General features: G+C 32.9%; 2 protein-coding genes across 3 annotated transcripts; both read left to right on the forward strand.

The window, feature by feature from the left end:
* Positions 1-5568: 5568 nt before the first annotated feature.
* Positions 5569-7788, forward strand: LOC148180244 (uncharacterized). 2 transcript variants are annotated; one of them, XM_088041714.1, is made up of 3 exons: positions 5569-5655; positions 6365-7156; positions 7219-7788. In XM_088041714.1, exons 2-3 carry the CDS (start codon positions 6377-6379, stop codon positions 7654-7656), a joined length of 1218 nt encoding a protein of 405 aa, XP_087897840.1. In that variant the 5' UTR covers positions 5569-5655; positions 6365-6376; the 3' UTR covers positions 7657-7788. The 2 variants fall into 2 exon arrangements, with proteins under 2 accessions (XP_087897840.1, XP_087897834.1); XM_088041708.1 differs by lacking the exon at positions 5569-5655 and having other exon boundaries at positions 6106-7156.
* Positions 7789-9233: 1445 nt separating this feature from the next.
* Positions 9234-10764, forward strand: LOC148180245 (uncharacterized). The gene is made up of 2 exons (XM_088035423.1): positions 9234-9645; positions 10600-10764. Exons 1-2 carry the CDS (start codon positions 9256-9258, stop codon positions 10762-10764), a joined length of 555 nt encoding a protein of 184 aa, XP_087891549.1. The 5' UTR covers positions 9234-9255.
* Positions 10765-12220: the final 1456 nt, after the last annotated feature.

Here is a 12220-nt window from a genome sequence, read left to right on the forward strand (position 1 = left end):
CTACGCTACACTTTACTCTCAACTTGCAGCGAATTGGTCGACAGGTTTACACATTTATGTTTCTTCTCGGAAGACTGGTGTCATCGGTCAAATCCAGTATGCAATTCTGTGCCCATAAGTTGTCTGTCAACGATTTTTTACATGGTCTGTTCTAATTCTATTCTTCTCAGGAATTTTATTTCCATTGAGGGAATTTGGTATTTTCAGAAGTACCCATATCTTGGACTTTACCTATGTTGTCCAAATGACATGAAATGCGTTTCCAGCTCTCGCATCAATTTGCTTTCTTTTTACTATTTGTTCATGTGCGTCTTATTGTTTTTGTTTGTCCCATTAGCTATTAATTTTCATTCCATCATCGTCTTCGCTAATTCTTTCTCCGCCGCTTTGATTATGTTATAATGTATTGTACATGTCTTCCGCGAACATGTTTGTATATGTCTTCATCTTTTTCTTAGTTTTCTTTATTGCCTCAGTTTGTCCCACTGAGAATAGGAGTGGACTTAGTACGCATCCGTGTTTGACGCCTTACCACGTTTCAAATTCCTTAGATTCCCAGTTACTTGTCCCTTCTAAATAATATGTTGGTATTTTCTTTATCACGTCTCTGGTGGTATTCTTCACTCGTCTTTTCCGTTACAGCTTGCGTCTCTTTCTCTTTGGATTATATCAACAGCTTTTTGTTCTGTTTTCTCTTTTCTGAAACCGAAGAGACGAGTTCTGCTAATCTTTGAGGGTGGGTACAGCCAGCAGCAAAAGTTTTGAGCTCGTAGGTGGTATGGCTCGTAACGAAGCGAGTGGTGTCGATACCTTCACAAAAAAAACACATTTGCAGTGACGAAGTAATTTCGAAGCTTTGTTATTGAAAACCTAACTAGTGATATTTGTGAGGTTTCGTTTTAAATTTGTTTTAATGTTGTACAAGAAATTTTTATTGCTGAAAATACAATTCTATTTAGTTAAGTACTTTTTCTATTATAATGATGATTATAAAAATCGAGTCCATTAAGAGCCGCCACAATTTTTTTAGTACGCAGGCTCGTTTGATTTCGGAAAATAAAGAATGCGTTACAAACAAAAACCGGTTGAATCTAAAGAGCATTTAGAACAGATTTAAAGAAAATGTAAAGAGAATTCAGAGAAACTAAAAAGAACTGAATGGGAAAGAGTTTTAAAGAAAATTTAGAAAATGTTAACAAACCGAGGGATTATTAAAAAAATTGATATAAAATATAAAGTGAATCTAAAAAAGATAGAATCTTAAAGACTGGCAAGAAATTAAGTTAATTTTATACTTCAGCCAAGTTGGTCTTGAGCTACTATAAAAGTATAAAAATTTGCGGGCTACCGCAACGGGACAGCTTCAAAAGATTCTCAAGTGCACATAATGAGGGTTTATTTCCTCAAGTTTGCACCCTGCGATAAGAACAGCATCCCTAAACAGGCCAGATGTCTCCTCATAAATAACAAAATACCGCAAACTGTCCGGTTGCGGTTGCCGTCTAATTTTTATGATTTTATGGTGGCTCAGACGAACTTGGCTGAACTATAAATAAAAGACTATATTGAACTAGAGAAAATTACTAGTATTAAAAAAACTAAAGTAGGTAAATCTGAAAAGTCTACAAAGAATGTAAGGCAAATCTAACCAATCAAAATCTACGCAATCACAAAAATATTTAAAAATGGTTTTAAATTTACGCGATAATGGTAATAGGAGGTGGTATGTTCTCTCAAAGGTGGATTAGAGAATTAAATGCATACTAATTTGTAATGATAATATGTTTCTTCAAAATGTTGTATTTTTTTGAGCCTTCAGATATCTTCTCGGTTCTGTTTGATTTTTATTTTTTTAGGATGTTTAGATTTTGTAGATCTACGTTTAGTTCAAAATATATTCTCTTGGCATTTTTTTAAAATTCGTTATCATTCGTTTTTGGTCTTCGAATCTACTCGTTTTTATTCCAGATTATCTTTAGATTTTTCCAAGTTTACACCGCATGTGTAATGGCATTTTCTCCGAGGAAACGTTATGCATGAAAAAGCAATGCCAAAACTTTGCAGTCTCCATAAATTAAGCGCATAATCGCGTGAGTATATTTTTCTAAAAAAAATGTCAACTTTGACGTTTAATTCAAGGATCTACGACAGTTATGAAAAAGTATGTTGGATTGCAGTTTGAGTTCAGTCAGGCTCATTATCACTCGCGAACCATGCCGTATAGCTTCTCTTTAATTGTTTTTTACATTGTCTTTAAAGCTCAATTAGATTAAATTTAGATTGCCTTTAATTTCTCCACATTTTAATTTTCTCTTTAGATTTTTCTTACAATTCCGACAGTTTTTAGATACTCTTTTAGATACTTTAGATACCCTTTTTAAATTCTGTCATTTCTTTTTTCTACATTCTCTAAATGTTCTTTGAATTGTTTTTGTTGATTTTTGAGCCTTAAATTCTAATAAATTAGTTATTTTTATATTTTACATTATTTATTAGATCTCTAAAATTTTCTTCGCTTTTTCTGATTTTTAGAATTGTTATATTATGTTACATTATACAGTGGAATCACTCTTGAGCGGACAGCAACGGTCTCGAGATTTTTGTCTCTTTAAAAAAGGAGTGTCCGCTTATGAGAACATTTGTTAAAATTCCGTTAAAATCAAGACGAAGGAAAAATATACTTTCTGTATAATTAAAGAAAAGCATATTAAATACAAACAAGTAAAATACAAACAAAAAGTAAGGAAATTTGTGACTCATTTCGTGAGCGAAAAGAAATCCAAAAAAGTTTATAATATTGTGACTAAATAGTATTTCAAAAATCAATTTAAAAAATTTCCAGTAGTTCTGCAACTGTCTCCATAGTTTGCACAAATAGTATATTATAATACAAGTTTATAAGCAAGCCTTTAAAACACGCACGACGAGTTTAAGAGCACGACGCGTCAGCGGAGTGCTTTTAACGTCGTAAGTGTTTTAAAGGCGCTTATAAACGAGTGTTATACGCTATTTTTTATTATACCTATCCATTTACAATCCTTAAGGAGCATTGAAAAATTGTGAATTTACCCAATAAAATTATCGAAGGTTGTTTGCGAATCGTTTTCGTAGAGACGGTTAGCAAGCAATTGTTTGTTTACGTTGTTAAGCACATTTTTTCACGTTTGTAAAAATCCGTTCAAGAAATGAGTGAAGATATTAAAAGGCTAGCAGAACATGCAGAACTGCGATTAATTCTATCCGAAGCTGAGAAGTATACTGGTCATCCTTTCCGACGAACTTCATACGATTATGGCAAACAGTGGTGGCATCGATGAGTTGAAACGTCAGGTGAGATGGAAATCCTCGAGTGTGGCTAGTAGCTATATTGAAGAATCCACTTTAAACAAAATAGTTGTTTCCAAACGCATTGCTGGTGTTCTGAACACATCGGTTGCTAAATCAACTTCATCAAGAACTATGGACGTCCAACAGAAGAATGAAAATGAAAAAGCTTCTACTAGTTATGAATTAGAAGCAACAAACAACAGTAACCAGCTTCAAGCGGCCGGCTTTGAAATTTCAAACAATAGTAATTGTAATTTTCATGTTTATATTATAAATAAAAATTGGTCCTGACAGTTCACTATTTCTTGTTACCTAGACGACTTTAAAGCTTTAGTGTTTTAAAGAGCCCTTTTTGCACGCTTTTGCGTGTTTTACTTTAGAATTATGATGCAGGTATAATAAAAAATCTTTTTAAGTTCCGAACGGATATTCGCTGGCTTTCGAAAGTGAAATACCTTTTGTTCGAGCCTTAACAAACCATTCATAACATAAAGAATCAATCCTAAATCTTTACCTACTTTTGATAAAGTTCTTTTTTTGGTTCTTATTTACACTGGAATGCCATTGTAAAATTATATCTTCCCGCTTTTTGATAAGTTCTGCCGCATGTGTCTTTCCAATATTAAATTTTTTGACTTGACCACGGACATTGAGTTTTTCTTTATTATAAACCCCCACAATATTCACTTTTTCCTTCAAACTTTAAATACATATATGCTTTTGTTGGGCCATGATTTCTCGAACACTTGTGAGGCTGAGAATGTAAGGCATAGTTTAAGTTAAAGACTGTTGATTAAAAGAAAAGCAACTCAGCAGTTTTATTTAGAACTTATTCTTTAATAGGTGAATATTTCCATGGCTAAATATGTTATTGTTATTCTAAATTGTTCAGATATTAAATTACGCTGCACGTGCTGAATGGTTCTGCTTGTCCATTCTAGGGAGTTGTCCGCTAAAGAAAAAAAAATTTGTTAAGAAAGCATAGGACAATTTTTCCGTGCCAAAAAAACTGTCCGCTGAAGAAAGACGCCCGCTTATGAGAAATTCAACTGTATTATATTGTTTTAATTTGCTTTCGATTTACTTTTTAGAATTTTTAAATTCATTTTAGATTCGTCTTAAGTGTTCTAAATTTAAATCAAAATCTTCAATTTTTTATGTTTTCGTACATACTTAAATTTTCTCAGTTTTTATAGACTGAATTTTTATTGAATTTTCTTTGAACTCTCTCTGAATTTCCCTCCAATTCTAGATTCTTATTGAGTTGCAGAATTATCAATAATTTCTATTTTATTGTCTTTATACTTTTTATTTTTTTAGATTAACTTGAGATTTTCTCTAATTACGGTTGATTTTCCGGATTCTCTTTACATTCGGTCCACTTCTTCGGTCCACTTTATCGGCACGATTTGTCTTCATTATTATTGATTCTCTTCAGATTTTGTATTAGATTGATTAATGTTTCTATTCATTTTTCTTGTATTCTCATTAAACGTTATTTAGATTTTTCTTGGATTCTGTTTAGAGCCTATAAAGTATAACTTTACAGATTTTCGATGTCATCTCCACATTTTCTTCAGGTTTTTTTTACTCCGGCTGTCCAGAAAGTTGCGCACTACCTAAAAAAATGCATATTTTCAGTTTTCGTAATAGATCTAAAAAAATAAAGAGAATAGGTAACATTGCTGAACTGACAATTTTGTTAACACTTTTTAGAGATTTTTCACAATATTCTTTCAATTTTTTTAATGATAATAAATTGATAAATCTGAGAATTCATAGAAACTTCATAAAATCCAAAAATATCTTGAATATATTCCTGACTAACCCTCAAAAATCTAAATATTATTTTATTTAAATATTAAAGTGATTCTTGAAAAATCTACTTAACTTACTAAGATTCTTAGAAAATTCAACAGAATTGTTAAATAAGTAAGAATAAAACTGGAGACATTTTAAAAAATTAAGAGCAACCTGGAAAATCCCAGACAACCCGAAGAAATTGACGTGTTTACAAAGATCTCCTAAATTCATTAAAATTTTCCACTGCTACTCGTATTATTGCGTATCTGTAAATACTATAAAAAAATATCATTATTTCGAGTTTATTTTAATGTTATATTTCGAACTATTAGATTTTATTTTAAATTATTTAGTTTAATAACTTAGAACAATCTTTCACAACTTGTGCAATAATTCCTCTCAATTGATCACCATCAGTCGGATAACGAGCTCCGTGCGCTTGTGCAGTTATTTCCAGGATTAAATGTGATAAACTAAACTATATCAGTTGCCAAATCTCAAAGTACTCTGTATTTTCCACAAAAGGTATGTCTAAATAATTATAGTCTAAATATATTAGTATATTCCATTTATTGTTGTTAAGTTCATCCTGATTTTACCACTGCACATAGTGCGCCGCCAAAATTAAAAGATATTTATGAGATTAATTGAATAGTTTAAGTTATAAACAAATAATTCACAATCCTGCTGATATGTTTATGCAACTCTTTATACATTGTCTGGAATAAAGAGCCGCGTTGATCACATTTAAACCAATAGTATTGCTTGTTTAAATAGTTATTATTATACACATAGTTATATGGTCATATAAAATGTGTACGAAGTTTTTTTCTAACCAAGAATAAGAATATTAAAAAAAGTGTTAAGATGAAATATTAGTTATTATTATTATTATCATATATACACAATTTGTTTAGTTCAAGTTAAGAAAATAAAACTCATAATTGTAACATTTTTAGGCGTTGTATAAATGCTCCCTCATAAAAAGTTTGTTTATTTTTACACTACCTGTTGCACATCGAATTCCACCCAATAAAATCATCTCAATAATCCGATTTAAACAAAAAAGATCAATGTTCTTTCAAATCGTAAATTTTTGGCGCATAAACGTGGGTGCCAAACCCAAACAGCGCATCCCAACCATTACATAACAAAAATAACTGACCCAAATAAAAACAAGCAACACGTCAAAACCACGCCTAAGCACTTAACATAAGTAATGAGTATCTACAAGAGTTCCAGAAAAATGTGCCCCGACTTCATCGTCAACGACTTTGTCACCACCGTCATCAAAACAGTCCCCATGCGGGTAGGTTACAATACTATAAGAGTGACTCTGAAGAACGACAAACTCACGGACAAAACGTTGACGTTTTGCGCTCTGACAACACTGTCGGTGGTCTGCAGAAAGGGGTGTCTCGTTGATATCGTGGATGTGGTGGTAAAAAGCGCCCCCAAGAATGGAAAAATACGAGAAGTTGTTCCCGTTAAAAAACTCTTCGCTAGAGAAGCGTTGTTTTACAACACAATCTTACCGGAGATGATGGAATTACAAAACCTGAAAGACAAAGAGCGGTTTCAAGGAACACCAACTCTCCTGGCCGCAACCCTCGAAGACGGAAAAGAAGCTTTGGTTCTGTTGGGGACGGGGGATGTGTGGATCCCAAAGTGCGAAAAATGGGTCGGAGAGTTAACACAAGAACACGTTTTCGCGGTGTTGAAGGAGTTCGGAAGATTTCACGCACTGAATTTCGCTTTCAAGAAAAACAACCCGACCAAGTTTGAGGAGTTTAAGACAGAGTTGCGTGGTGGATACTTAAGTACTTTGGAGCACACGCATACTCTGAGGGTGATTCATGATAACTTGACCGCAAGTCTCAAATACTTCGACCAGGGTCTAGTTCAAAGGTTAAAGAAGTTTGATGGAGAAATCGATCACTTCTTGGAGAACGTGCTGAACGAGTCGTCAGATCTCGACGTTTTAGTTCACGGAGATCCCACTGAGAATTTCCTTTTTAGTCACGAGGTGAGTTACACGAGTGTATTGCCAGTTGCAGATGCGCGGCTCTACTTTACTTATTTTTCCAGAAAATTGATGGGCAGAGTGTCGTTTCAAGAGCCAAACTTTTCGACTGGCAGCTAATTAAGTTTGGTTCTCCACTCCTGGATCTGTGTCTTTTTCTACTCACAAATTGTTCAAGTGACGATCTCAAAAACTTCAACCAATTCCTCAAAGTCTACCACAGTTCTTTGGAACAAGCGTTAAAATCTTTCGAACTGGATGTAAATGAGTTCCTCTCATTCCAACGATTAGAAGAAGAGTGGAAAAAGTACGCGAAATTCGGAGTTGCACTCGCTTTTATTAACTTCCAAATTTTAACCATGAGTGCGAGCAAAAGACCAAATGCTAATGAAGATGAGTCGGTGGAGGAGTTTCTTCAGTGTTTTACTAAGTCTCCAAATGAAGATTTTGTCAGGAGGATAAAGGAACTTATGCAATATTGTACTGATAGTGAAATTATATAAATTTTGTACTGTCTTAATTTATGTGCCTTTATTGTACTGCTTTGTTACTATGCAGGCTGTGCTAACTCTGTGTATTGTGATTGTTTAATTTGTAACTGAATTGTTAAAAAATCTATTTATTTTTTAAATGTTGGTTTGGTGTTTTTATTTTATAAGTTTGTCCCAGAATTGTGGGAAATCTTTTTAATATACTTTACGCTCTGACGGTTGGTACGGCTATTTCTGATATAAGAGATTTATTAGTGATTTTTTTATTTTTGGCACTAATGCCGTCGTGCTACATTTTCATTCACAAAGCGCGAGTAAAAAGGGTGCGAGATTTCAACCCTCTGACGATGGGGGCAAATTCGATACGTGGAATAAATGAGCGATTTATTAGTAATCATCAATAATTTCTATTTGATTGTCTTTAGACCTTTTAATTTTTTAGATTAACTTGAGACTTTCTCTAATTACGGTGGATCTTCCGGATTTTCTTTACATTCGGTCCATTTCTTCTTATGTGTCGCTTTTGTTTTCTTTATTATTGATTTTCTTCAGATTTTGTATTCGACTGTTCATTGTTTCTATACATTTTTCTTGGCTTCTCATTAAACTTTATTTAGATTTTTCTTAGATTCTATTTAGAGCCTATTAAGTCTCTATAACTTTACAGATTCTCGATATCATCTCCACATTCTCTTCAGGTTTTTCTTATACCGGCTGTCCAGAAAGTTGCGCACTACCTTAAAAAATCATGTTTTCAGTTTTCGTAATAGATCTAAAACAAAATAAAGAAAATGGGCAACATTGCTGAACTAACAATTTTCTTAACACTTTTTATAGATTTTTCACAATATTATTTCAATTTTTTTTGCACCACGCATTTTTACGCAATGTTTTTTACATTACTGCAGGCATCCGAACGAATCGTACAAATACTTAAAATATTGTAAAAAAATAGGAGTAAAAGGGTAGGAGATTTCAACCCTCTGACGATGGAGGCAAATTCGATACGTGGAATAAATGAGCGATTTATTAGTAATTTTTTTAAAGTAATTTCATTACATTGTGTTTTTTACTAAAAATCAGAGCCTCAGGAAAAAGGTTTAAAATTTTCGAGGGTGGCGGGGCCCAACGCAATGTGTCCTTACCTGATAAAATTGCTATCCAAAAATCACAAATAAATCATTTAATAACCTTTTATTAAATGATTTATTTGTAATTTTTGGATACCAATTTCATCAAGTTACACTAAGGTTTTTTGCTAAAAACTAGAGCCTCAGGATAAGAGTTTACAATAATTATGGAATGTGGTTTGTCCAACGGTGATAAACGATTTTCAAACACAATAACTGAGTTTCAATTATGTAAACTACTCGAGCATGGAATGTCATACTTGAAAAAATATGTGATACGATTCATTCTGAAGTAGGTACCTAAACTAATTGTAATTTGTAATGTAATTTGTGACTCTGAGAAAAAACAGATTCAATATTATTAAAAAGTAGGTTTGTATTGTTTTTGCTTACTTATCTAATCTGTTCTTTATAACTACCATTTTCTATGTGATGATCCAGTATCTAGATTCTGTCCTCATTCAACAGTCTTATAGAAGCAATGAAAAACGAAATTGAGGAAAACAAAGCGAATATAATTCAAAGACTACAAAAGCAACATGAAAAGCTCCAACGGCCTAAAGAAGAACTAGAAAAGCAACAGCAAATACTCAAAGAAATGAAGGAACGTTTGGAACACAACACGGATGTGAAAATGGCAGAAAAACTAAAACCTGAAGATAAAATATTAGCAAAACAAGTCTATGGTTATGCGAAAGATGAAGAAGCAAGGCGATTGTTCGAACAAGCGGATGAAGCTCCATGCAAACAAGAAGAAAAGCGGAGGCAACGCAAACTTGAAGAAGTTGCCAAGCAATGTAAAGAGCTTCCTGTAGGTGCCACGTTGCCAAATCTCGCGGATGTTAATGACCAACTTCGGGAACAGCTCAAGGTTTGTACAAGGTGTTTATAAATGTTTCTAGCATCAAGGGTGACTATAAAGTGTCAAAGAAATTTGCCGCTCATTACAAATGTGGGTTTCGATTTGTCAACTGACATTTACAGCTAACCTCAAACAAGAAGCAAAGTAAGTTTTGAGAAATAAACTGTTCCAGTTGTGGTTGAAAACCTAAAAATCGAAAACTTGGGCACAAAACCGTCATTGAGTAAGTAACATTATAAATAATTTTCAAGATAGTTATATTCACTATGAAAACAAAGCGGCAAAATAGTGTACGACAGGAATTCCAAAGTCACGCTTGATGCTAGAAACATTTATAAACACCTTGTATTAATATAAGTGTGAAGTAAAGTACAGTCGAACCTCGCCGTTCGCGAATTTGTCCTTCGCTGATTTGATTTTACGCGGTACACTGTTGTCTTTTTTTTGGCCGTTCGCGGGTTCCTGATGTCAAGTGTTTATATTTCACACGATATCGATAAGTAATAATTAAAGCAGAGAAAACCAAAATTTTGAAACCCAAATTTGTGAACTCAAAAAATAATCGAGATAAGACGAAAAAACGGTAGCCAATACCAAAGCTGATCAGAATCCATTGGTCAGATGAACATTACACTCTCGTTGCCTAGGAAATTGGGATGGTCCTTTACTCCACTTCTCCAATTCCGGGATTGGTTGTTAATTTTTTATTCTTTCTCGAATACTATTAAACCTAGACTATTTGTGTTTGAAATTTATCATCTGTATTGCTGTCGGCACCCTCTCTTGCTCTCTGGAGCGCGAGTTCTGGGACACACGTATTCATAAATTTAGTACATAAATAAAACCCGACTTTGTTTTCACCATAATGTTGTACTTGTCCATCGCGGTTTTTGCGGTTCGCGGATTTTTTCTGGATCCTGACCTCTGCGAACGGCAAGGTCTGACTGTAGTGACGTTTTTTAGTTTTTACAACAAAAACTGGATAAAACGAGGAATCAAACGGTGGACACTGATTTGGATAAGATTCATCGGGTTAATCTGGCTCAAGGGAGGACGAAATACAATCCTCAGTCAGATATTCGCCGGGGAAATACACAGCAAAAAATGGAAATGTTTGAAAATATGTAATAACATTTTGACTGAGTTAGTTTGCAGCATTACTGCTTCTTATTTAGTTTTTAATTAAATACAATGTGTTCAAATTATGGGAAAGTTTAGTTTAGTTTAGTATTAGTATGGGAAAAATATGTGTTACTAAAAACTTGTATTAAACTTCTTCTTTTATTACTTTTATTAAGCTTCTTTTGAGACTTTTGAAATGCGAGTAATATATCTATTCCTTTTTCGTTAAACTAATTTAATATTCATTCTCAGAACATACAAATTACTTGGTGAGAGTGGTAACCAAATGGACATTTGACAAGTATTATAATGCTAAAATTTCAAAATGAAATCTCTAATTTCAACTTACTCTGCAAAAAAGCGTAAGAAATAGATTATTTCTGCATTGAAAAGTTTTAACAAGACACTAATTCCTCAAAGGTAAATTAAAATTAAACAAACCGAACTGACATTGACAACAAACTTTAAAGTACAGTCTCATAAAATGCTGATTGAAAAATACACTCTGATTTTACAGAAATCAAAAGTAACTTGATTTTTATGTTTTGTGAATGGATTATACCGATCTTTTTTTTAACCTTCAACACCGCAATGGGCAACGTCGCATAGAGAAATTGTCTGGTAAAAAAACAAGTGGCAAATTTGTGACATTTCGGAAAATTATGTGTTTTTCGGTTAAAAACGTCTCTTTTACAGACTATTGAATTGTAAATTGAAGGATTAATAGTAAAAAGACTTGGCACAGCCTGAAAGGCCGTTATGTGTAATCAAATTGTTAATTAGACATCTATTAGACACCTTATTTAATTTTATAATTTAAAAGGCTGAATGTGTCAAAACTCTCTGACGTCACTAGAAATTGAAATATTCAATTTTTTACCGGGAAGAATAAAAGGTGCTAAATATATTTTTCATATTTAAAACGTCAATTAAAAACTTACCTAGTAAATAAGTGTTGTTACGATTTAAGTAAATATTTTAAACTATAGTATGAATTATTGTCCCATCTTTGTTTGGTTTGTGAGTGTCATTCTATGTTTTTGGTATATATATTTTTTGACGTTTCCTGCATTTTTTTCTCAAAGGAATTAAATATATATTATTATTATTATAACCAGAAAATCACCATCGACGACGTTATCAGTTATAAAGTTGGAGAAGGTGTGGTGTTGGTGGTTTTAATAAAAATGAACTTTAGGTTCAGCAGCCTTTAAGTATATTTTATTTTCCAGGACAATTGTATTTATAAACAACGTTTTTGAGAATTTCAGCTCTCTGCAGTTTAATCTTACAAATCATAGATTTAACATCATTGTACTTGTGCATTTGCACTAACACTAAAACTTAAAAATTTTGTTTTTGGAGAAGCCATAACATAATAAATTGCACACGCTTCTTTGACAAAATTTTTGCTGTTTACGTTATCGAGGTAACGTTGTTCACGTTATCAAAGTTCTGCACT

The sequence above is a fragment of the Gnatocerus cornutus genome, chromosome 1, assembly GCF_029298725.1.
Source record: "Gnatocerus cornutus isolate USDA-ARS CGAHR chromosome 1, icGnaCorn1.1, whole genome shotgun sequence".
Taxonomy (NCBI): Eukaryota; Metazoa; Arthropoda; class Insecta; order Coleoptera; family Tenebrionidae; genus Gnatocerus; species Gnatocerus cornutus.

What these genes read in the sequence shown, in the direction of transcription:
- LOC148180244 (XM_088041708.1), top strand. Translation starts at nt 6,350, where the DNA reads ATGAGTATCTACAAGAGTTCCAGAAAAATGTGCCCCGACTTCATCGTC. An exon ending in ATTTCCTTTTTAGTCACGAG is followed by an intron (nt 7,157 to 7,218) that starts GTGAGTTACACG and finishes TTATTTTTCCAG; the next exon opens with AAAATTGATGGGCAGAGTGT.
- LOC148180245 (XM_088035423.1), top strand. Translation starts at nt 9,256, where the DNA reads ATGAAAAACGAAATTGAGGAAAACAAAGCGAATATAATTCAAAGACTA. An exon ending in AACTTCGGGAACAGCTCAAG is followed by an intron (nt 9,646 to 10,599) that starts GTTTGTACAAGG and finishes GACGTTTTTTAG; the next exon opens with TTTTTACAACAAAAACTGGA.